Raw genomic sequence first — 27,915 nt, forward strand, 5'->3', positions numbered from 1 at the left:
GTGTGGGGATTTGTACCTAATAACATCAAAACAACACAGCTCTGTTAGAGACAGAATATTCAATTCTTCACATCCATATCCATAACATCTCTGTGTAATTCCATAACAGTTCCATGCTCAGCTCTGTGTCTATGTAGAGCAAAACTGTTAGAGATAGGGATATTAAGTATAAATGTAAAAATTATTTCATTCTTCACAAACAAATCTCATCTAACAGTTCCATAACAGTTCCATGCTCAGCTCTGTGTCTGTGTGAGGCAAGCACAGCTCTGTTACATGATAGGAATATTAAGTATAGATTTAAATTTCATTCTTCACAAACAAATCTCATCTAACAATTCCATAACAGTTCCATGCTCAGCTCTGTGTCTGTGTGAGGCAAGCACTGCTCTGTTAAATATAGGAATATTAAGTATAGATTTAAATTTCATTCTTCACAAACAAATCTCATCTAACAATTCCATAACAGTTCCATGCTCAGCTCTGTGTCTGTGTGGGATTTGTACAGCAACATAGCTTTGTTAGAGACAGAGTAGATGGGTATAAATATTATTTCATTCAATTCTTCACCTCCATATCCATAACAGCTCTGTGAAATTTCTTCTTCACAACCAACAATTCCCATAACAGTTTCACGCTCAGCAAGGCTCTGTGTCATGTTCAACATATGTTGAAACGTTTATATAGAAACAATAGGCATTGATTGCCACTTTTCAGACAAGTTTTAAATTCCATACAAATACAGAATTGAAACTGTCATGGCATAGGGATGAAATAACATCTAGACACTCAATAGATGTGAAGAATTAATTATACCCTAACTGTTAGTCCCTATCTCAGAGCTGTGCTCTGTACAAATCCCACACAGACACAGGAACTGTTATGAAGGAAAAAAATATTAATATCCCTATCTACACAGAAACAGAGCCTTGCTGAGCATGAAACTGTTATGGGAATTGTTAGATGTGAAGAATAAATTTCACAGAGCTGTTATGGATATGGAGGTGAAGAATTGAATGAAATAATATTTATACCCATCTACTCTGTCTCTAACAAAGCTATGTTGCTGTACAAATCCCACACAGACACAGAGCTGAGCATGGAACTGTTATGGGATTGTTAGATGAGATTTGTTTGTGAAGAATGAAATTTAAATCTATACTTAATATTCCTATATTTAACAGAGCAGTGCTTGCCTCACACAGACACAGAGCTGAGCATGGAACTGTTATGGAATTGTTAGATGAGATTTGTTTGTGAAGAATGAAATTTAAATCTATACTTAATATTCCTATCATGTAACAGAGCTGTGTTTGCCTCACACAGACACAGAGCTGATCATGGAACTGTTATGGAACTGTTAGATGAGATTTGTTTGTGAAGAATGAAATAATTTTTACACTTATACTTAATATCCCTATCTCTAACAGTTTTGCTCTACATAGACACAGAGCTGAGCATGGAACTGTTATGGAATTACACAGAGATGTTATGGATATGGATGTGAAGAATTGAATATTCTGTCTCTAACAGAGCTGTGTTGTTTTGATGTTATTAGGTACAAATCCCCACACAGACACAGAGCTGAGCATGGAACTGTTATGGAATTTGTTAGATGAGATTTGTTTGTGAAGATCTTTAACAGAGCTGTGCTTGCCTCACACAGACACAGAGCTGAGCATGGAACTGTTATGGAATTGGTAGATGAGATTTGTTTGTGAAGAATGAAATAATTTTTAAATTTATACTTAATATCCCTATCTCGAACAGAGCTGTGCTGTTTTGCTCTACATAGACACAGAGCTGAGCATGGAACTGTTATGGAATTCTGAAGAATTGAATATTCTGTCTCTAACAGAGCTGTGTTGTTTTGATGTTATTAGGTACAAATCCCCACACAGACACAGAGCTGAACATGGAATTGTTAGATGAGATTTGTTTGTGAAGAATGAAATAATTTCTAGATGTTTCAATACTTAATATCCCTATCTCTAACAGAGCTGTGCTTGCCTCACACAGACACAAAGCTGTTATGGATATAAATGTGAAGAATTAAATGTCTCTAACAGAGCTATGCTGTACTGATGTTATTAGGTACAAATCCTCGCACAGACACAGAGCTGAGCATGGAATTGTTAGATGAGATTTGTTTGTGAAGAATGAAATAATTTTTAAATTTATATAATATACCTATCTCTAACAGAGCTGTGTTGTTTTGATGTTATTAGGTACAAATCCCCACACAGACAGAGCTGAGCATGGAATTGTTAGATGAGATTTGTTTGTGAAGAATGAAATAATTTCTAGATGTTTCAATACTCAATACCCCTATCTCTAACAGAGCTGTGCTTGCCTCACACAGACACAGAGCTGTTATGGATATAAATGTGAAGAATTAAATGTCTCTAACAGAGCTATGCTGTACTGATGTTATTAGGTACAAATCCTCGCACAGACACAGAGCTGAGCATTGAATTGTTAGATGAGATTTGTTTGTGAAGAATGAAATAATTTCTAGATGTTTCAATAAATAAATCTATACTCAATATCCCTATCTCTAACAGAGCTGTGCTTTACTGACACACAGACACAGAGATGTTATGGATATAAATGTGAAGAATTAAATGTCTCTAACAGAGCTATGCTGTACTGATGTTATTAGGTACAAATCCCCGCACAGACACAGAGCTGAGCATGGAATTGTTATGGAATTGTTAGATGATATTTGTTTGAAGAATAATTTCTAGATGTTTCAATAATTAAATCTATACTCAATATCCCTATCTCTAACAGAGCTGTGCTGTACTGATGTTATTAGGTACAAATCCCCGCACAGACACAGAGCTGAGCATGGAATTGTTAGGAAGAATAATTTCTAGATGTTTCAATAATAATATAATTAAATCTATACTCTAACAGAGCTGTGCTGTACTGATGTTATTAGGTACAAATCCCTGCACAGACACAGAGCTGAGCATAGAATTATTATGGAATTGTTAGATGATATTTGTTTGAAGAATAATTTCTAGATGTTTCAATAATAATATAATTAAATCTATACTCTAACAGAGCTGTGCTGTACTGATGTTATTAGGTACAAATCCCTGCACAGATACAGAGCTGAAAAAATGAGCAACAGAGCTGTGCTGTACTGATGTTTATCCCCGCACAGACACAGAGCTGAGCGGAACTGTTATAGAATTGTTAGATGAGATTGTTTGTGAAGAGATATTTCAATAATAATATAAATCTATACTCTAACAGAGCAATGCTGCACTGATGTTATTAAGTACAAATCCCTGCACAGACACAGAAAATGGATCTAGATATAATAATTCTATACTCAATAATAGCTATACTTAGGTACAAATCCCCGCACAGACACATGTTTCAATAGATATTAATTAACAGAGCTGTGCTGTACTGATGTTGCTCAGACACATAGGAGCATAGAACTGTTATGAATAAGATTGAAGAATAAAATAATTTCTATATCAATAGTCTATACTTATTATCCCTATCCCTGTGCTACTGTAATTAGGTACAAATCCTTGATATTTGTTAGATGCGATCCTAACTGAGCTGTGCTAATATTATTAGGCACTATGAAAATTCTCACAGAGCTGTACAGGAACAGGTTTCAAATCTCACAGACACAGAGCTGTACAGCTTGGAACTGATTGGGAACAAGGTTTCAAATCTCACAGACACAGAGCCTTGCTGATATTTCTACAACATGGAACTGTTATAGGGAGGAATTGTTAGATGCACTCAATATTCCTATCTATTATAAACACAGAGCTGTTATGGATATGGAGGTGAAGAATTGAAAGAATCTCTAACAAAGCTATGTTGCTGTACAAATCCCACACAGACACAGAGCTGAGCATGGAACTGTTATGGAATTGTTAGATGAGATTTGTTTGTGAAGAATGAAATAATTTTTAAATTTATACTTAATATCCCTATCTCTAACAGAGCTGTGCTTGCCTCACACAGACACAGAGCTGAGCCTGGAACTGTTATGGAATTGTTAGATGAGATTTGTTTGTGAAGAATAAAATAATTTTTAAATTTATATAATATACCTATCTCTAACAGAGCTGTGCTGTTTTGCTCTACATAGACACAGAGCTGAGCATGGAACTGTTATGGAATTACACAGATATGTTATAGATATGGAATTGAATATTCTGTCTCTAACAGAGCTGTGTTGTTTTGATGTTATTAGGTACAAATCCCCACACAGACACAGGAACTGTTATGAAGGAATGAAATATTAAGATACTTAACAGAGCCTTGCTGAGCATGAAACTGTTATGGGAATTGTTAGATGTGAAGAATAGAGCTGTTATAAAATGTGAAGAATTGAATGAAATAATATTTATACCCATCTACTCTGTCTCTAACAAAGCTAAATCCCCACACAGACACAGAGCTGAGCATGGAACTGTTATGGAATTGTTAGATGAGATTTGTTTGTGAAGAATGAAATAATTTTAAAATCTATACTTAATATTCCTACAGAGCTGTGCTTGCCTCACACAGACACAGAGCTGAGCATGGAACTGTTATGGAATTGTTAGATGAGATTTGTTTGTGAATTTTTAAATTTATACTTAATATCCCTTTCTCTAACAGAGCTGTTATGGATATAGAGGTGAAGAATTGAATGAAATAATATTTATACCCATCTACTCTGTCTCTAACAAAGCTATGTTGCTGTACAAATCCCACACAGACACAGAGCTGAGCATGGAACTGTTATGGAATTACACAGAGATGTTATAGCTCTAACAGAGCTGTGCTGTACTGATGTTATTAGGTACAACTCCCCACACAGACACAGAGCTGAGCATGGAATTGTTAGATAAGATTTGTTTGTGAAGAATGAAATAATTTCCAATAGATCTATACTCAATATCTAACAGAGCTGTGCTGTACTGACACACAGATGTTATGGATATAAATGTGAAGAATTGAATGAAATAATATTTATACCCATCTACTCTGTCTCTAACAAAGCTATGTTGCTGTACAAATCCCACACAGACACAGAGCTAAGCATGGAACTGTTATAGAATTGTTAGTTGTGAAGAATGAAATAATTTTTAAATCTATACTTAATATTCGTACAGAGCTGTGCTTGCCTCACACAGACACAGAGCTGAGCATGGAACTGTTATGGAATTGTTAGATGAGATTTGTTTGTGAAGAATGAAATAATTTTTAAATTTATACTTATCATCCCTATCTCTAACAGAGCTGTGCTTGCCTCACACAGACACAGAGCTGAGCATGGAACTGTTATGGAATTGTTAGATGAGATTTGTTTGTGAAGAATGAAATAATTTTTAAATTCATATAATATACCTATCTCTAACAGAGCTGTGCTGTTTTGCTCTACATAGACACAGAGCTGAGCATGGAACTGTTATGGAATTACACAGAGATGTTATAGATATGGAATTGAATATTCTGTCTCTAACAGAGCTGTGTTGTTTTGATGTTATTAGGTACAAATCCCCACACAGACACAGAGCTGAGCTTGAGAAGAATAAAATAATTTCTAGATGTTTCAATGCTCAATATCCCTATCTCTAACAGAGCTGTGCTTGCCTCACACAGACACAGAGCTGAGCATGGAACTGTTATGGAATTGTTAGATGAGATTTGTTTGTGAAGAATGAAATAATTTTTAAATTTATATAATATCCCTATCTCTAACAGAGCTGTGCTCAGAAATAAGTCACAAGTGGGCAAACCGGAAGTGGACCGGAAGTAAATATGTGTGTGTGTGTGTGTGTGTTAATACGTTTGGCTTAGTTTTAGGTGTGGGCAAAAAAAATATCAAGAGGGGCATATTTTTAACAAGCTTATGGACAACAATCTCACAGAAGTGCCTTTTATAAGTGTAGGCAAATCAATCTGAGGGGGCTCATCATTTGTACACTGTAGCTTCGGGAAATTCCCGAGGGCATTTTTACAAAAATCTTGGATTAGACGGGGTGCTACACTTGAGCAAAAAGCTCATATGGGCATGTTGAGCTTGTTTAAAGTGTAGCCAATTCTGCCTGAGAGGGGCTCATCATTTGTTGTCCCAGCTATAGCATCAATTACACTACTGATGGAGTCACCAGAGTTGGTGATCCGGGATGTTTCATATTGTAAACTATAAATTAATATGTCTGTATATATTAAAAATGTATATTAGTGAATATGTAGAATATGAATGTTTGTTTGATGTAAGTCTGAAATTAGTATTGTATCAAAAGTATTGTGGGTTGGTTCAGCCTTATGTTGGGCGCCATTTATGACGAGCTGTCATAAGGCATTCTGGAAACTTGAGTTTCGTGTCTTTGCTGGGGTAAAGAAGCCCAACTTATGTCCTAAGACGATGAACTCGTCTAGTGTAGAGAATTCACGATAGGTGGAATGCCTATGCAGTATAAAAACTTTGTTGCTTTCGTAGTTACGCGAGGAGTCGCTAGATGGCTCTGACCGTTGTGCGTATTTAAATTGTAAACTCCTTTGTTTGATATCCGATTTGCTCGCGGTTTGCTTATGCACAAGGACATTTTGATGTGTCGGCCAACTGCACGCATGGGCAATTCGCAGTAATGGCGGAAAATAATAAAATTTACAGCGTTTTGGTCTAGATGCCATTGTTTAATTAACAGCAAAAAGTTTATCTCAATAAGCATTACAATAGGTTCTTTAACGCATACACATATTTGTTAACGTGTGGTTTCTAAATCATGTAAATTGTTGTTTGGTAAAGACAATTGTGCTCTGCGCAAAAGAATGGTAGTTATCGATAGGGGTGCGCGGTGATCGAAATAGGACTTCCGGAAAAGAAAATGGAGTGAAGAAAGTTATGTCACGACTGTTGAGGAAATTGTAATTGTTTCCAGTGGTTTCTGGACGAATCTGACGTCTGCTGTTAGGATAAAACAGCGGATAATAGCATGGAGTAGAAGTACAACGCAGAAAAAACGTTGGAAGTGAGTCGAGCTCTCGGTTCCCAGAGAGGTAAGGAGTGGACTCGTGCATGCTGGATTCTTCGTTCCCGAGACACAAGGTAAGGAAACTATATTTCCTTAAGTGACTTTGAGAAGAAGAAAATTCTCGCAAATCGTGGTACCTACGGATAAGTAAAGTTCGTTTAAGAGATAGCTATCTCGCGTGTGTTGGAACTTATGTGACACGGTACTAGTACTCGCTACAAACCATGCGATAATTAGAAAATGGCCATCGACGCCATGTCTGAAAAAGGTTGTGTGCACACATAAAAAGAACTATTCTCGTTCAAGAAACGTACAGTACATGCCAAAATAAATGAGGAGCATGTTCCAAGAGTGGTTTTACGTCAATTTTAGGAAGTAATATGGACTTTTGTAACCAATTTTATATAACATAAAAGGTGCATGCTAAATGACTATAAATGGTAATTTTTTCGATCACGTATCGACAGTTATTTCACGTCTCATAGTTCAATAAGGACTGATTGATAATGCTTTCATAAGCAGGAAACATGTGTTATATTCAATTCAATAAATAGGTTCATTGTTTCTTGTGTTTATATTTGCGTACTTCAACATTTTCTTTCATTTGTATTTGGTTGTTTGTGAAAATGCTTAAATGATTAATTCTTCCACAGAGGGGGGTAATTCCGCATGTGTAATTTGGGTTAGTACTGTTACTATGGAAAGTGGTTATTGTTAATTGTAAATTAAGTACTTCTATTTGGAATCTAAAGGTATAGAAATTAAATTTCCAGCGATCTGCACGCGTCACCAGCGCTATCAGGCAAAGTTTCTTAAAAACAAATAATTCGAACTAATGACATTTAGCACGTTTCAAGATCGTTGAGACTCAGTTATGGAGTCGTTGTTGTCTGGTTTAAACCAATAAGTTTGAACGAATGTCATGTAGCTCGTCGCAAACTGTGGTGACCATAAACATGGTTTAAGTAGAAATCTTAGCTAAAAATATGGGCGCAACTAGAAGTCGAATCTGGGTCTCTGGCATATCTTGCAATCTCTGCCAAGTGAACTAACGAGCCGGTCCTGGCTTCACCTGATTTTTTGTAGTTGTCTCTGCTAGTGTTACTGCAAACGGGATCTGTCATCTTTGAAACACTGATGACGTCGACACAACCTAGTTTTTCCAGTGATGCCAACCGTAGGGACCATGTCCCTACGCATAGGGACTTTTCACTATATTTTGCCCGCGTAGGGACAGATTTTGCCAAATGAGGGAAAACGTAGGGACTTTTTTCAATGTTGGAAAATAACATTTTATTGTGCAAAGGTACAAATCTCCATCAGAATTTTGGAACATGTTATCGGTTACCAACTTTTTTGAAAACATTTCCACTCTCGCGAAAATAGTGCTAACATTACCACATTCTAACGCAGAAACGGAAATAATATTTTCAATGTTAAGTTATACAAAGACAAAAAAGATAAATAAAATGGGACCAGAATTGTTAAATTCTTTGCTAGTGATAAATTCTTCCCTTAAGGCACGTGACGGAGACTGCAGGAAATACAGCATTACCAACCAACATCTATCTCTTCACAGTAGCAGCATGTTGTGTTATGTTCAAATAACATAATCAACAGTTAACGACTCGCCGTTATTCATAAATTGTGGAAAGCATCGAGCAGAAAGATTTGGTAAGAAAATGTGTATATTTTATATTCTGTCGCTTTACTTGGCGCAGGGACATTTGGCCAGTTGTAGGGACATTTTGACTACGTCTGTAGGGACATTGCCGAAAAGTGGTTGGCAACATTTCTCCTAGCGTAGAGTTGTAAATTACTTAACGATTTTGTTCACATAGGTGCCTGGTTGAGCCTTCATTTTTAGCTAAAATTTCTACATAACACAAAAACACCAACGTATCCTTTGGGATTTTAAAATGATTTTTAAAGCATATAGCCCCACAGTGGACTCTTGATCACACCTTCTTCAGGTACTTGTAACTGAAGAACTTACAACGCGGCAAATTGTAAAATCAAGGAAATTGAGACCTTGAAAAAATAATGTATAATGTGGGCAAATATAAAATGCGATAACGTAAAATCGGGGTTTCACTGTGACTGTACATTGCAATCAACTGATACATACCTTTTTGACTAATTCCAGCAGGTCTTTCAAGAAACCTCTTAATTCCTCGTTTTCTATCGTTCCATTGTTATCCTGAAAGAGAAAGAAACGGATGAGGAAGTGTATAATTTGTTGATTTTGTTTACCAAGTGAAGGAAGAACTTCCACGAATATAACTCAGGCCGTGTCCGAAAGGTGCAAGACCGTACTTGAAGCGAGCATCGTCCGAGCATGGTCTTGGAAGGCGGTCTTCCAGTCGTGAACTGGAAGTACACGTCTTTCGAATTGCACTTCGACTGCAGCGCCAAATACGATCAGTAGATAAAACTGAGTACTCGTTGTTATCCTCGCGTTTTAAACACTTATTTTTCACCACAGAAATCACATAGCATTTTGAAACGTTCGTACACATACATTTCCACACATTAGAAGAACTATAACCAACAACTTGCTGGCCCATAACGTATATCTACCTGTGTCGCTGGCTTTCTACCTCCGTGATTATAAACAAATGAACAACGAGTGCGGAAACCACGTGACCTAGTCACCAACCACCTGCACTGCGAGCTGTGTACTTGCGTACTTCTGTTCTTGGCGCTTTCGAACTGTACTCGGTGACGTCACTTCCGCCAAGATCATACTTCAAGTCTGTACTTTGTACCTTTCGGACAGAGCCTCAGTGTTATACATTCGCACATTCGCTTTTTACTTTGTGTTTTGTTCGATGTGTGTTTGCCAATTACTCTCAGTTGATGATGCCCGCACCTACATAAAAAAACGGGTGGTCGGACAAATAAAGATTATTAGCGTTGTTCTTAAAATAAGAGCAGAGAAAGCAGAAAAGGTAAGTGTGATTCTACAATGGTTGCTATTTCATGATAAATACTTGCTTCAAATAATTTTTTTCGGGACTATTTGAATTTCATAATTAAATATCGTCTTCGAAACGTCGTGTATGGTGGTAGATCATTTGTACTATTCAGTCAATAAATTAAATCACATCATTTTATAATTTCGTCAAGCCTGCATATCATCCTTATTATTACAGACCAAATTTTAATGGGAATTCGTTTTTTTTATTTTTCAATAGGATCATGGAATAAATGACAACAATGTTGATAATTGGGCAAATTTCTCGTAAGGGACAGACGGATTTAATCAAATTTACAGGAGAAATTACTTACCGAATGCAGTTTCTTTATACTTCTGGAAGTTCAGGGAAGTGTTTTCTCGCATCGCTCGTTGAATTTTGCCGGTAAATCATCTATTTTTCGATATATATGTGTGACCGATGCACGAAAGCTCTTGCATCCATTTACTTCCAGGTGGATGTAGCCTGTGTGTGATGACGTAATCCCGGTCAGTGTTTCCAAACATGTGTTTTTGTAACTGAAGAAGGTACGTTTTCGCAAATGGTTTGTGGGGCTATGTGTCAATGGTTCGAGGGGCTATGCGAGAATGGTGTGTGGGGCTAAGCATATTTTTTTCGAAACCAATTTTTAACTTTTGTGACCTATACGTGACCCTACCTAACCTAACCTTACCGGAAATGGTTCGTGGGGCTATGTATGAATGGTTCGTGGGGCTATGCATCAATGGTTTGTGGAGCTACGTAGGTATTTTTGGGTGCAATGGGGTGGAAACACTGCATGCCGAGTACGGTAGTGAAACTGTGACCGCCATTTTGTGTGTTACCGAAGGCAAAAATAAACGAAGAAAACTTACTCGATATGTCGCAAATAGAGCTTATTTCCGTGAAATAAGCGAAATGCCACCTTCAGCAATGTTTCTCAATGCAGAATACGTAAGTACGAATATTCAAATTAAATGAACTAGCAAATTTCAGCTTTCTGTCCCTTACGAGAAATTTACCGATAATTGTCTTCCACTAACAAGGTTACATGGTTTTGACTTTCCTTTCTTAATCCACCTTTCCTTTCTTTTTCTTTTAAAAAAGAAAATCTTCCTTGGTCCCTTTACTAACAAGATATGAAATATTTTGTACGACTGTATTTTCCCTAAACAAAACATTCAACAGTTGTCTATTTGGTGCAGCTTAGAGGAACGAAAGAACAAGCACCTTTTACCTCCCTTCCGTCCAGGAGTGTTGGGAGTACGTTGCCGCGATTGTTGCAACAATGCGATCTGGACTTAAACAGTAACAAACGCATTGTAGAGGAAGATTATTTCCGAAACATCTTTGGCTGTTATGCATTTGAAACTTCGGAACGAGTCACAACTCTCGAAGCAGCCAACCAACCAAGCGAGCAGCTGACGTCATCTCAACCCAGAACCTATCGCTAAGCCCCTTGCTCAAACTCTGCACACCCACTAGGTTCGCTAGGCAGACTCGTTCAGCCTGCTGGAGATGTTCCGAAAGCAGGCCCGTAGCCAGGAATTCTTTGTAGGGGGAGGGGGGCGAAGTCAAATTTTTAATATATTGTGTCGGATTGGCACATATAACAGGGTACACAGAGGCACTTGCCCCTTCCCCCAAAAAGAAATAAGTAACAGAAAAGGGATGATATCTTGAAACTGCAACGAACAAAAGAACTTCGAACAACATCAAATAGCAATATTTCGATAATGACCTTTCCAGATTGTCAAACAATATAACGTTTAACATCAATAGGCTAATAGGGACTGTATCTACTTGATATTTACAAGTGGATAATGTTAATAGATGATTAATGTGCACCAACAACTTTGGGCCTCTCTGCAGAACTGATTAAGGGAGCCCTTTATAAATCGTGCTTCATAATGATTCCCTCCAGTTTCCAGTATGCAAGATTTTACGCACAAAGGAATCTAACGAGAATCCAACACCACCATTGTGTTGTGTTATGCAAGAAAATAGAATTAATGAAATAATAATGGTTACATATTATCTACATTTTGATGAATTGTGTAAAAATTTGTAGCTAATACATTTTTTTGTACTTGCTAAAACATTAAAACATGGGTCCCTTAGTCCACCACGGACTCTATATCTTTCAAAGGGGAGAGACTTGCATCACTACAGACAACGTTTGCCTACTGGTTACGTTAACCATTTTGCAAAATATTGTGTGAATTGTATTATATTAGAGTAAGGTGGGGCAAGACTGCGCAGTTTGAGTTCATAATTTTATATTCAAGCTATGAAACTACAGACACACATGAAAAAAGCAATACACATTTCACTATCCTTTGCTAACTCACAGTAAATTTCCGAAAGCTGAATGAAAAATATTTCTGCATGAAACAATTACAAAACCGTGACCATGCAAATGCGTAGTCTTACCCGCACCGCGGGGTAAGACTGCGATCAAGTTCGGGTAAGAATGCGCACATTCTACACAGACTCACATTTGTATAAAAAGAAACACAAATCACCTAAAAAAGCTCTTCTATCATATGGGATACTATTCTCGTCCTTCACTTGGGTTAGGAATCGCTAACACAAATCACAAATAAAGGTTCCTGTTTCATACGACGTGCAATTTTCATGCCACCACTCGTCACATGTGGAACACTGGATCCAATCCTCTACCGGAGGATCGCTGTACTTCTCATTACAACCTGGGCAAGTGTACTCTTTCTTCTGGCGTTTTCTGCTTGCTACATCTTCTTCAGCAACGATGTTCCGTTTTTGTTTCCCCTGAACTTTCTTCTTACTCTTCTCAGCCAACTAGGCTTCCAAGTTGACTTTCAATGGAGATCCAGTTAACACCTGAGACTGCCTTCCCTTTCGTCGGCGGTGCTGAATATGCTCTGCACGTGGAAGTGGTGAATCTGGTTAACGGAAATGTGCCCGTATGATCCAGTATTGTTAACCCCACTTCTTGAAGGCTGCTCACCTGGAGTTTCAGCTGATGCATGAGCCAAATTTGCCTGCTGTGGCACGTCATTGGTGGATGGTCCAGTATTGTTAACCCCACTTGTTGGAGACTGCTCACCTGGAATTGGAGCTGATACATTTGTCACAGTAGAGGGATGAAACTCGTCCTCAGTGAAGATGTCTTGATTGAAAGGGCATAATCCAGTCACTTCAAAGCCCTTCATGGCATTCCCAACTGTAGCTGCCTTCCCATATGCCTTTGTAAAAATGGATGCCACTTGGAAAACTGTGATTGGGCGACCCGGATGGTTACTCATCCAGTTATCACTCTCAGATGAATAAAACGACTTCAGTGGACCAAAAAATGATCTATCTAATGGCTGGGCCTTGCAAGCCACACACTTGCACCTGCAAACCACACACTTGTGGGGTAAAACTGCGCACGTGCGCAGTCGTGCCCCGTGCTGCATTCCTGAACAAATCACGTGATGTTGTCCAGCCATTGCACAAAGCAATGGAAACTAATACGCAGGTGGACTCGGCATTAACACAGCTTCTTCTATCCATCAACATCGTAATATTGTATACATTCACAGTGACGTAGTACTCAAAACACGTAGTACCAAAATAAATAGCAAACACCCTCAAAATCTTTTCACTTGCCTCTCTCAGCACAACGAATTTCAAACGTATCTTCACCACTGTCCACAGCTAGCTATCATCTTGGACGAAGTAATGGTGGGGCAGTGGTGCCAACTGTGTGTGATTTTCACCTCGAAAAACCGGTGCGCAGTCTTACCCGCCGCGCAGTCTTACCCCACCTTACTCTATAGTTGAAATACATTTTTTGACACCTGACAAACAAATAGGAATCCCTTGATTTATCAATGACTTCTTGTATTACAGTGTCATCATTAATATTTCATATTAAGTGTCATAGAAAGAAATTGTTTTAATAGGGTGCAATAATTTCACGGAGCACCATGGCATTCTCTTGAACATTTTTTTTTCACATAGATCTTTGAGCTCCCAGGTCCGACTCCTGCCGCCCCATAACTGGCTCTGAACTTGTTCTGGCTGTTCTTGCGAACAACAGACATTGCGAGTGAAGCGAGCAAGAAAATTTTACGAAATGTTTTTTTATTTGTATAAAATTTGAAATCGAGGGGGGCAATTGCCCCTCTGTGCCCTTTGCAAGTGCCCTTGGCCGTCTGGTAGAAAAATGCAAGGAACATGTAAAATCTAATTCCATCATGAGTATCCAATTGTCCTGCTATTCTTAGATTCTCCTAGTCTTGTTCGTTTTACTTCAATGTTTGCTTCGCCTAGAATGGACTTCTGTCCAAGGTCAGGGGAAGGGGACAATGCCCCCTGTAGTTGCGGCACTGTTTATGAGTGTCTCTTCATGAATTTCACGTCATCCTTCATTGTTGCGATTAGCTAGAAGTGGCAACGCAAAGTAACAAAAATTAAATATCCACTCCCTCACATCCAAGAAAAAACATTAGGCACCTTTAATACAATACTACTCAAAATGTCACAACTGTTTTAGATAATGAAAATTGTGAAATAATTTCCCGGAGTCTAATCAGGAAGGGAATTCCCCCCCCCCCCAATCCTGATACGACATTATACGGAATCCCATACACCCTAATAAATCACAAAACAATAAGTGTCTTTGCAATGTTGCTAGAGTAACACATGATATAATTGTAAAGATTAGTGAGAATTCCAGGTAGGAATGTGTTCTGTATTTTTCACAGGGGGGGGGGGGCAGTTGCCCCCTGCTCCCCCCTCTAGCTACGGGCCTGTCCGAATGTAATTGGACTCTAAGCAGCACGTCTGTTGACTTGAAAGTGTACTTATGTGCTTGATTTAGACTTTTATTGTGAAGTTTTTTTTTTCAATATTTTTAACTTTACGACAATATTGAGTGTCAGTGAAATGAAGAAGCCAGGTATGGAATGCGGTAAGCTGTTTCAAGAAAGATTTAATCGCAACAGATGGTAAGATTATTTGCTGTACTTTACCTTCAAAAAAAGGAAATGGAAAAGGACTATAGTTTATTTTTGCACTCTACTAAAAATAATATTTAAAGTGACCATTCATATATAATAAGGGATACATTAAGTTTTTTGCATTTTTTACCTTACTTCATACGAAATTTAATGTATCCCTTTTTACATATGAATGGCTAGTGTGCTTTCATGTAAAATAATATTTTTAGTGGAGTGCAAAAATAAACTATAATCCTTTTTCTGGCAATAATTTTCCCTTGTTTTGACCTTTCTGTTTCTAGAGTAAAATTTTTCACACTTACAGCTTTTCTTCTTAACTAGTTAGCTACTTACCCTATCGTACAAGGCGAACACTCCTTCAATATCTTCTTTCGTCAGTTTCGTGGCTCCCTGTGAAGAATAAAGTCCTACAATTACTATAAAATATCTATTTCTACTAGGTCCCGTTTCCTTCATTAGACATTCTTAAATTAGTAATTATGCACATTTACATACGTGACTGGTAACAGTATCGCCTGTAATTCGAAATGTTAATTTCAATTTCCTGTTATATTCTAAGTCAATATTTATAAGGATCAGTACTAAAAATATTGTTCGCCAATTGACATAAACATGAAGATATGATATAAAATTGGTTAGAGTACTAAAATTCTTAAAATTACATGCCAACAAATCAGCATAATATTAATCTAGTCATAAGCGTAACTTGGCGGGGGCAATGGGCACTAGTCCCCCCAAAACTTTGTTTTATTAAAATTTACAAATTAAGGGTACTTTTGTTAATCTCCTGGAACCTGATGAGGAAATTATTTAAGAGTAATTTTTATTATTACGCATGTGTAACAGTTATTTAAACAACATAGTCGTGGATGCTATTTTTAAGGGGCGGACAACTTTTCGCCTCTGTCCCCCCCTCCAAACCGGCCCCAATTTCGATTCTGCCCTTCCCCCAAAGTTAGGCCCATGTTCGATTCTGCCCATCAAAAGTTAAACCCCAAGATTGATTGTTCCCCTCTGAAGGGTAGGCCGCTAGTTAGATTCTGTCCCCCAAGTTACGCCCATGATTCTATAGTGTTACAGTACGATGTGTGTGGTTACACCCACTCGCTTGCAGGCACATAGGCACATATACGCAAATTGAAGAATATCCGTAGAAAATGTATGTTGTAGGAATACTAGTCGAACACTACAATATATATAAAAATAACGTTATGAAGGTATTGTAGTATATAAATCTAAAATGCTCAAAGAGTAAAAAATCATGCACATTTATTAATGTATATATAGCATCCTTGATAACTATCTCAAACCATGCTAGTAATATTTCGAATAATTCCATTCTAGCCTCTCATGTCAGAATATAAGTTACAGGCAGTACATGATATACTATCAAATGCTTAAATGAACGAGTAAATATTAAAAAGATTACATGCTATAATGGAATGACCTAAATCTAATCAGTCAATGCATTTTCTGAAACCATGCATAAAATGTAAGATAATGAAATTATTATATATTTTTCAAAAATACTGCCTCACAAGTCGATGCATATAATTGTATTCAGATGCATATATATGTAATTTGTAAGGATTATATATTCTATGAATGACGCGCCCCTTAACAATGTACTTGCCTATAATGTAACATCACCAAAAGGGTATTTAGGTAAGGATTTATAATGAACGAAAACATAATTTAGGAAATTCTTGAATCATCGTTACTGATGGCCAGGAGATAATTAAATATGTAAGCAACCACGTTTCACACCAATTTGAAAATGGTGGCGTATATATATATATATATATATATATATATATATATATATATATATACATATATATATGAGGAACTACAGCTGTGGGATATTACAGGAAAAAAAGGGGCTATGAGAAATGTCAGACAACAGTACTAGGTATACTTTCTTTATTTAGTAGTCCGCCCTCCATTCGCCATCTTTTCCCACTTTTGACTTTTTTTTTAAGGAATACTGATCCAAAGTGAAGGGTTATTTCCCCCACCAATCCTCCCCCTTCCCTTTGGCACTCTACTGAACGGTACAGTGAAGACATATGCAAAGAATTGGTGAAATACTGTTGATGGCTGCCCACTCTGTGTTCATCTTTTCATTTCTTCCTCACAATAGCAAATTCTCATAGCTGGAACTCAGTTTGAGTACACTCAGATGCATGTTTATAATTTTTCCCAAGTTTACTAGATGGGGATGAGCCAAGTAACACATTTACAAAGAATTTGTTTGATGCCACTTTGCTTGTACCCAGCTAACGATGCAGGGAATACAAAATTTCTAACTCAACATTGAAGGCTACCATTGCAGGTAGTAACTTTATCCATACGATTTAGAGTGCCATTAGGGTAGAAACGCCACAAGGGACTTCAAGTTATGTCCAAAGTGCTATTTGGCTCGTCCCCAATTCCAAAATCGGAGAATATATTTTCATCTGACTGTACTGTTTATTATTGATAAATCAAAACTATGCAACAAAATAATTGTCAATGTTTCAAATGTTTATTATGAATCTCGAAACTTGCCTGCTGTAATGCTTTGAATTAATTTAAATTATAATAATGAAGAGCATACAAAGCTACTTTAAATTTCAGATACTTAAAATCGTTACAAACTACATTTTTTAGATTTTATTCAACAAGCACCCAAGCTCGAATCATATTTCACTTCAATACGCGTATGTACAGAATACCAACATTTCAGTAACTTCTGAATTGCGCAGAATCTTATGTATTAACAAGTGTAACATATCAATACTAATTCTAAACTACACGCTTCTAGCGGTGTAATGAAAAGGCTTATAGTGAGCTAAAGCAGTGTACTAGGCAATATTGTAAACGCTTATCGTAGAGTGCCAGTTTTATGTACATATGAAGACTACACTATTTCAACTTGTTTATCAGCAATAACAAGCAGATTGCATCAATTAATAAAAAAATTAAAAAAGTATTTACATCAAGCTAAAACCATTCTAAGATTTGTAAGTTTTGAATATTGAAAAATTGACACAGTATCCTGACGAGTTACTAAATAAATGGCTAAAGAGATTTGTCTAATTTCGTTAGTGTATGTGAAATTATAAACAATAACATGAATGTTCACCAAAGACTTATTCTAAGAGACTTGAGCTTAAATCTAAAACAAAGGCACCTAAATACCGTTTCTAACGCCAAGGTATTATATGAGTTATATTTTTACTAACTTCTTCACAACAACTCTTAAAACAAGCGATTTTTCTCTGTATGTGTATTAATAATATCGTATACTATTGTTCTTAATTACTGATATACTGTTTTATTGACTACTAAGAAAATCATTAGCATGACTATTTTCTAATTATCTTTTATAAGAAAAGAACACATGACGTCATAATTCCTCAGCCAATGCCCGTCAACTATTCCTTCATTGATTCACCTTCTGTCTAGTCAATTTGGATTTGTAAAAAAGTCACTGAAGCCGGTTCTAATATGCCCTTTCAATAAATTTGATTTCATTATTGTACGTAAAAGATATTCCCATAAGACGTCACACGCTCATACATGATCGGTAATCTTCGGATGGCGCTACCTTATATATTAAGTTACCTTGGATATTCGCATATGAAACATTGTACTTGTTTTTTTTTTGAGACAAGCTAATATGAGATTGCAAAAAATATATATTTATACAATGAATGAGTTAATGTATATGGAAATATGTTATTCAAGAAGTTAATATGTAGAAATTTACAACAAAACTTACTATGTATGGATTGAAAATGCATACTTGATACAAAGAACCAAATGTAAAGTTGCAAGTCCAACAACTTGGTTGTTCTTGATGATAATTCAGTATTGGTGGTCGAATGCGTTAAGTGCTTGACTCAGTCCTCGCCACCGATGGTGTCAGGTTCGAATCCTGGCGTTGGCATGGATTTGAGTGTCATTTCGTTATTGTAATCTAATCATCTTTCATCCTGATCGTCGGGACTTGCTTCAAGAGGCAGAAAAGTTTCGTAAATTAAGAATACAAATTCAAATTCACAAGTAACTGATATTTTCTCGTTTCGATTTACGTTTACAATGGCTCATAAATACAGGGTGGCTCAAAAGTAGGTTTACAGTACTTGTCGGGTCATTGTATTTTCAATTTTATAAGACAACGATGGCGTAACAGTCTCGAGAACAGGTTCCAGAAATGATGCAAAGTTGATTGAGATCTATTCGAGGAACCTGTACTGTACACTTACTTCTGATGTACACCAATATTTTATCCACAAGTATGAAAACAATAATAAAAGTAATATGAAGATAACTTTAGGGTTATACCTACCATTATTCCTAGAACTTATCAATCCTAAAATTAAACAACAAATACCCGAAATAACGAACAAATTTAACACAACCGTTCACAAAAATAGAACTCTTCTACCGTAAAAAAATATACAAAAATTTGGATTGAACCCGGATAAACAAAAAACAAACGCTCACGTTGAACTTGGAATACGTGTAACATTTTCCTAATTGAGTAAAAACACTAATGTAACAAATAACATGTGCATTTTTGTGAAACGTGACGCACAATAACATCTACGCCGAGTATTAAACAGAGCCCATTACCTATGATATGCGTCTATAGGCGCATGCACTGTAATGCAACTATATGACATGTGGCAAAGCCTTCGTATGCTTGCTAGTCTCAAACATTTCAACACGCACACGCCTATGTTTTTTTAACACTACGTCTGTGCGCATATATATAAAAATACATTTTTAGGCATTCATGCATATATTCAAAACTACTTACTTCAATGCCCTCCTGTGTGAAAAGAATTAAGAAAATGTTATGAGTGTGTATTTGTTTTGCTGTTAATGTGATGTTCCATACAGGAATGGTTTGTGGAATACATATGCCAAGTATTTAACATCATTTTAAAAATCCATATTAACTTTATGCTGATTTAACTAATAATAAATCATAAGCACGTGTTAAGTAAATAATTAGAAATAACTTTAGAAAATAAATTAGAGTTAAGTAACAAAAAACATCTTAAACTCCACAAGAAAGAAGAAATTGATATTGCATGAAGTGAGAACAAGAAATAAAACATTTAAATAAGCTTAAGTTGTGGGTGGCATTTATACGACGGTCGTACCGAAAGTAATGCAAAAGTGGCCATAACCTCCTTATTAACTGATGAAGATCGTTCACATTGCACATGTAGTTGAAGTGACTCTTCCTCTAAACCAGCTACTCAACATAGTCTCCATTTATAGCGATGCATTTGGGTCATCGTTGAACCCAACTCTCGAATCCTATTTGAAAAAAGTCAGGTGTGCACTGTCGTATCCACTTCTTCACAGCCATTTTCGCCTCGTCTGTGCCATCAAATCGTTGTCCCCAAAGACTGCCCTTCATTGGACCAAACAAGTAGAAGTCGGAGAGCGCCAGATCTGGGATTTACGGTGGATGGGGGACCACAGACCAGCCCAATTTGCCGATCACCTGATTTGTTGCCAAAGAGGAGACGTCCACTCTTCTCTCCTTCAACTCGGGTGTCAACTGACGAGGTACCCACTTCGCACACACTTTCCGATACGCCAAGCTTTCCACCATCTTCTGTATGGTATTGCGAGCACAGTTGTTCAGTTGCTCCGCAAGCTCACGGATTGTGACACGTCTGTCCGCGCGAATCAACTCATCCACTCGCTGACGATTCGTATCAGTGGTCGCAGTTGATGGTCTCCCACTGCGCGGTTTGTGTTCAATGCTGGTTTCCCCTTCTGTAAACTTCTTCATCCACCTGTGCACATTGCTCTTGTCAATGGTGGCATCTCTGTACACATTCTGTAGCCTTTTGTGGATGTCGGACAGCGTGCACTCCTTCGTCAAGATCTCGATGACAGCACATTGCTTCCGCTTGGAATCCATTATTCACCTGCACGGAAGACAAAGATTCTGAAACACCTGTATAGAGAAAGAGTCACTCCAACTACGTGTGCAATTTGAACGATCTACATCAGTTAATAAAGGGGCTATGACCACTTTTGCATTACGGCCCTCGAACTTCTAATGTGTTTATTCAAGGCATGTTTAAAGAAAATTATGGAACATTCCTGTACAGATGTTTCTTATTTTTATATCATGTTTATGGACTGTAGATTTATATTGAAATATTAAAAGTTTGATTACTATTTTTACTCTTTCTAATACCTATATGAGATTTAATTAATACATTTTTAGAGGACATATGTATTTTAATACGAGTGCAACGCAGCAAGATATATACAGCATATATATTCAAAAGTTGTATTCCATTTCAGATGTGTATACAGGGTGTCTGGTTGCCAGCATTCAGGCGGCAAAACGGGCTTTTTTGAAAGACTGTAGCGCCGAAACGATGCGCCAACGAGAAAAATGTTACTGAAAAAAGTTGTTTGTTTTGATGTCCTCTATACGTTTCCGTGGTCCGTGGGCGCCATTAAAATGGCACCCTGTATATAAAGATCTCCGCTGCTTTCCTCTTCTCCATGGAATATTCAGAAACATAAACACTAGATGCTTTTAAAGAGAGTTATAGTACTGAAAGTTTAACATTTCAAGAATGGTGCACACAGGTTACTTCGGAATGCAATTTTGCGTCGGTCTTACTACACACCGCAACCCTTTATCCCACGGCACATAAACAAACCAGCCCGGGAGAGAAAGGAGAGAGAATTTCGCATCTCTGGAGTTAGGGATAAGGGGTTATCGATCTGGATGCAGGTGTGCGGAGATCCAGCGGGGGGAGGCGCCATGCAGGGCACATCTGGGCTCAGGGGAACACTTAAGGTTCTGAGCCGGGAATTAAATGAAATATTTAATCTTATCATCACGTCGAGGCTAAGCTAGTGGGTAATTCATATTAGAATGGGGGCAACGCGGCTCTATTCAAACGTAAAGGCAAAATACGACCGTGGTTATGATTATAAGAGGCATTTCTCATACGTATACGTATAATACGTATGTATTATTTCCTTGTTTTCATTTAGAGTTAATACCTATTTTGGCACTAGCTGTAGTCTATTTATAAGATTCAATATTATTTCTTCTTGGTTCCATACTTCGCAGGAGCTGATTAAAGTTTAGCGTATGTTGATTTTTAATACCCTACAAGATTTGCGCAAACATTTTATTATTGTTCATAATTCACACCACTTGACATCCAGATACTTTACTTCGGAACGTGATGCATTAACCCGTAACGAACACAATAACATCAACTCATCTCCGACAAAATGTGGATATGACAAAACAGCATTCATCCGGCGATATGTAGTTTTATTTCAATTCAGTTGGGCTTTAGAATAGAAATTGAGTGCTCTGAAAATCAGAATTATATTACAGACTACTGAATTGCATTATAATTTTAAATTATATGTGATTCTATAGTCAATTGCATTATAATTTTAAATTATATATCATTCTGTATTCAAAACCTATTATTAAAATATTAAGTATTACCAAAAATGTCCCTACAAGACTATAGTATTTATTTTGTAATAGGCACAAGTTTTTTTTCCAGAAAGTGGCCCTACCCTGTTCCTCTTCCCCACGGCCTCGTATGGGTATACAAACTTTGCTTTGATATTAACTACGTAATATGATCATCATCAACTCGCTCAAGGTTCACCCTGCCAAGTACAAGATTGTTAAATCAGTTCCAAGCACCACTTTTGCTGTTTCCGTTTTATGCCTTTGAAGACTATAATTGATCTTAATATCTTTACCCTTCGTTAGATGTCGCCAGTGTCGGTAACATCTGATAAAATTCCCAGAATTTAATGAAGATTTGCAGGACTTTTTAAGTATGTCTTACACTTTCATGCATGACTTTAATGCTTTTAAAGAAACAGGTTGTAATATCTAAACAAAACAGTTCTAGTAGATTAAATCAATATTTGCAATTAAATCTCACGAGCAAAACGTACATTTAACCTTTAAAATAAAACTCTTCGAAAAGAAGAAATCTACATTTTTTAAACTAGAAAATAGAACTAAACAAAATAAAGTAGAAATTATAATTGCAATCTAGTTTAATCTATTATATTACGATCTCATTATTCCTCTAGGATGTTCATTGTATTGTACATGTGCAACACTGCTCACATTTTTCTTCCCAAATTAATTGCGACACTGTACATTTCCATTCAACAAGAAGTTTCTCGATATTTCGAAGCATACTTATCAAAACTTATGTCACATCTTAATAGTCTCATAAATTCCCATTCATACAAGGAGCGCCTCTAACGGACATTTTGAGAAGCTTCAAATGCCATTCCGCGAATTTACTTGTCGGACCTCGCCCTTATTTTTACAAATTTCTAGCTGGGTTATCTTGCTGCGTGCACTTGATATGATTTTTTTTAAAAACTCCAAAATAGTGTGTACTGGTGCCACTGTTCAAAGTGTTCGTGCTGACATCACTGTAGGATTCCATACATTTGACGTCACAACAGCGAAGACGAGAGACACAGGAATGAGAAGAGAGCTCACAGTACCTCGCTTACCTTGAAGACTTGCCTGCACAAGAAGTTCTCTTTCACCGGCAACAACCTGCAACGGAATAAGACAATAATTTAGGAACTTCTAGAGGCTTTCAGATACTTGTTACCATCATGAGCTTTCAGAATATTAAATTATCTTCCTAGGAATGTATTGTGGCACACTAGGAGAATCCGCACTGTGTAAATGTTTACTCTCCAATCTCAATGTAAACAAAACCACATACACACAGGCAGACACACACACACACACACAATGCATCCGTGCAGGGTTGTCAGCGTAACGCCGTCTATCATTCATTCATCATTCATCCTCATCGTCGCGATTAACCCAAGTTGTATAAAGGTGACGTAAAATAATCGAAATAGAATGAGAGGAAAGGGGAAATAGTGTGACAGACAGAAAGAAAATGGAAATATAATAATTGGTGGAGAAGCATAAGAAGTGAGAAAGATATACATTTGATTGATTTATTTCACTTTTCTTCCACTTATTGGCTAATCGCGAAGATGAAATGAAAGATGATAAGATAAAATGGATGAAAGAACAATAAGAAACGCACATGGGCGGAACACAATACAAGTCGCACATAAAATGAAGGTAAAAATTAAGGAAAAGAAATACAAGGGAAACAGGAGGATAAAGAAGAAAACTTGGAGACCGCAGTAATAATTCTCCAACACTTTTTCAGCGCGCGGACACTAGCGAAGTAAATCAACCACAGATATTATCATCATTGATAACTACAACGTTCAGGAAGGTGATCCCAGGGAACTACCTAGCATCCCCGGAGAATCCTGAGAGAACGACTTTGCCTTTATCTTCAAGTGACCCTCTCCTTCCTTAGGCCATTAAGATCTGGCAGCAATCGAAGCGGAAAGGAGAGCGAGTCATCTCGGCAAGATACGAATCCTCGACGCTGACCCGGGCTGATGCTCAATTATTCTGCCGTTGATTACACGAAGGATTTCTGGAAGTTTTATTCGACTCCAAAACCTTATCCTTTCTCGCTGGAATATGAAACTCGCATCTCTTCTTGTAATATAAACGGCGGTGATAACAAGACTACAGAAATTCGAAGAGTGAAACATGCGCCAGCGTATAGCAAGGCCGTGTAAAATGGGGCGTAATTGTAATATGGTTATCGTCTGCGTTATGCGCATGCGCTAACTGGACGAGTTCAGTGGCAAAAAATAGGGGTGATGGCCGCAAGTGGGAAGGAAGTTCTGTGAAAATAGTCTTTGTACCATAACAACGAAGCTTGTTCCGTGACTTTGAATGAAACTGGAAGGGTGAATGAAGGCTGACCCAAGTGCCAATATGCGATAAGGAGCCCGGGTCCGGAAACGAGTCATTAAAAAGTTTAAGACAAAACTATTTGAGGTTACTTTTATGACAGTGAAATAAGACAACTGAGAGATGAGGCTTGTAAAGTTAATACGAACATTACTACAGTGTATCGTAGCACTCTGCGACGAAAACGTTACAGTAGTTGTTCAAACTGGCGGCCTTCAGCGTCGATACAGGCATGGCAGAGTTTCCCCACTTGCTATATCCTTGTAAGCCTGCAATGCGATGCACTTTTTAGGATGCACTGCAGGTAAGCAGCAGAAGGATGTCATTATCTTGGCGAATCACTTTCTACGAGATTCATAAGCCAAATATGTGTATGTGCAAATTATGTAATTTAGTCAATAGACACTAGTGCCAACACTAATAAATATTTTGAATTTAGAAGCACAGCACTTATTACCATGGACATACAGCAAATATTTATATGTATGTACAAAGTTTACAAAATTTAATCAATACAGGGTGGCTCAATAAGTCACTTAACACCCTCAGTACAAGACCACTGCGGCATGGAATGTGAAAATGGCGATGACCAATCATTGCCTGGCCAAGGGGGAACCACATTGACACCACCCACACGGTCGGAGGCCATCTTGATGTGCGCCATCTTGAATTCAACTTCAGAATTTTAAATGGGAATGGGATCGTGCAACATATCAAAATGGGCTAGAATTTCACGAGAAATGCAATGGTGAAGGTTTGTTTGACGTATCTTTAACCAGTAAAAAGTTATGACTGAATTCTTGTACCAATTTGCTCCTTTTCGAGGTTTTAGAAAAATGCCTTAAAATTTGTTTAGCGCATCGGTAATGCATCGAGATCAAAGTGACGTCTAGGGAGAGAAGTTCGCATGCCATTGCACACGATTTTAATCGGATACATCCATGAAGAGCTGTGCATTATGAATGGTTGTCGCGAACAATTTACAGTGTGACGCTTCCATTGAATTAAAAGTCCTTCACAGTGACTGTTTATAAACTTCCTTATGAGCATAAACATTAGCCTTGTCACTGTGAAGGACTTTTAATTCAATGGAAGCGTCACACTGTAAATTGTTCGCGACAACCATTTATAATGCACAGCTCTTCATGGATGTATCCGATTAAAATCGTGTGCAATGGCATGCGAACTTCTCTCCCTAGACGTCACTTTGATCTCGATGCATTACCGATGCGCTAAACAAATTTTAAGGCATTTTTCTAAAACCTCGAAAAGGAGCAAATTGGTACAAGAATTCAGTCATAACTTTTTACTGGTTAAAGATATGTCAAACAAACCTTCACCATTGCATTTCTCGTGAAATTCTAGCCCATTTTGATATGTCGCACGACCCCCTACCCATTTAAAATTCTGAAGTTGAATTCAAGATGGCGGACATCAAGATGGCCGCCGACCGTGTGGGTGGTGTCAATGTGGTTCCCCCTTGGCCAGGCAATGATTGGTCATCGCCATTTTCACATTCCATGCCGCAGTGGCCTTGTACTGAGGGTGTTAAGTGACTTATTGAGCCACCCTGTAGACACTAGTTACAACAAAAATATTTTCAATTTTAGTATGCAGAATTTGAACACAGCAATTATAAGTTACTGAAAAAAATTAAATTCATGTACTTTCTTTTATTAAAACTTGAGTTTTTGAAGGTAAGTTAAACTGGTGAGATTTTTGTTGCTGTTTTCTGTCCATTACTTTATTAATTCTGGGATGAAATTAACCGAAAGCCAATGGTAGGAAACTTTAGGCAAACGTTTCGTTACAAATCGACAGTTTGCGCGCACAACCTCGATTGCCGGTTTTTGCGTGTTTTCTACTTAATTTGATGATATTTCACGGTTATTTCGCGAAAAAGCGTTCATTTCGTGGAAAAGCACACATTTCGCATTACTTCGCTAATGAAACTCATGCATATTTCATCATTGGGGGTGTAGTTACGTCCAGAATGTTCAAAATTGCATCTTTTTTCTTCTTCTCACATTTCGCGATTTCGCGTATCGCGAAAATTCAATGTGCCTACTCATAGGCAACCCGAAATAGTTTGGCTTCACCTCTAATATTTTAACTTTTTAATAACGCGTTTCCGAACCGAGATTCCTTATCTCATATTGGGACTTGGATCAGTCTCTATTCACCCTGCCAGTTTGATTCAAGGTCACGGAAACACCCTGTATATGAATATTTAATATAGGCCTTTTATTACGAGCTGTAACAGCACTTACAAGTCGCATAAACTAACACGCGAGTGATTAATAAACACTTAAGTAAAATGCTGATGTCATACTCACAATGTTACTTCGCACATTTTCCTACCTATCCCCCTTCTTGTGTTTGGATTCGTCCAGCTACGCCAACTCAAGGGCAATCGCCCTTGATCGAAACACGTATTTAAAACTGGCGACCGCCTCCCTTTTTTAACTTCTAATATTAAACGATCACCTTCGAGTCGTATAAAACAAGGAATAAATCATAAATTAACCCGTGAACAAATGACGATCGCCTCTATACTACTTTTTATGTTCTAATCGCCCCCCCCCCCCCCTTGATATCTAAAATTAACCCATCATTCCTCTCAGAGACGTATAAAATTAACAACAAACGGCTGTTTTTTAGCAGTTTCATGTCTAAATTTAAGCGACCGCCATCCTCAAGATGTATAAATCTAACAATAAATCTTAGAAATTATACTCTGTCCCAGCTAACTGTAGAGCAGGCGAACGAGAACAAGTCTCTATGCAAGTAGTGACGCGAGACGGCTCCACCAATGAACACGTGAGGAACGGAATTGCGTGGAGTGGGGGGAAGCGACTGAAGTTACCAGCCTACCCATCAGTGTCTTCTGCTTCGCTCTGGCCAACATACTTCCCTCTTTTCTCTGACGCTATGCGCAGCCTTTCTCCACAGTTAGCTGGGACTGGGTATAAACAGCTGCAAAAACAGGTAATACGCCTCCCCCACAGGATGATTGCTAATTCGCCACCGAGTATTATATGCATATTTCACCTTATTAACACAGTATTGGTTTGGCGCCACTGCGTATACTTTTGACATGCAGTATAATTGTATAGCAT

The 27,915-nt window shown here is 37.6% G+C and overlaps 1 protein-coding gene across 3 annotated transcripts in view; it reads right to left on the reverse strand.

The window, feature by feature from the left end:
* Cbp53E (Calbindin 53E) overlaps positions 1-27,915 on the reverse strand; it is a 359,196-nt gene that overhangs the window by 12,061 nt on the left and 319,220 nt on the right. For 2 of the 3 annotated variants that reach the window (XM_083113520.1, XM_083113519.1), the window contains exons 9-12: positions 23,506-23,551; positions 19,763-19,774; positions 15,286-15,342; positions 9,136-9,207 (exon numbers count right to left, since the gene is read on the reverse strand). In XM_083113520.1, the coding sequence (XP_082969646.1) occupies positions 9,136-9,207; positions 15,286-15,342; positions 19,763-19,774; positions 23,506-23,551 (187 nt within the window). The remainder of the gene's footprint in view (positions 1-9,135; positions 9,208-15,285; positions 15,343-19,762; positions 19,775-23,505; positions 23,552-27,915) is intronic. The other variant, XM_083113521.1, reaches the window with a different exon arrangement.

Source organism: Lepisma saccharinum, chromosome 27, assembly GCF_977018435.1.
Source record: "Lepisma saccharinum chromosome 27, izLepSacc3.1, whole genome shotgun sequence".
NCBI lineage: Eukaryota > Metazoa > Arthropoda > Insecta > Zygentoma > Lepismatidae > Lepisma > Lepisma saccharinum.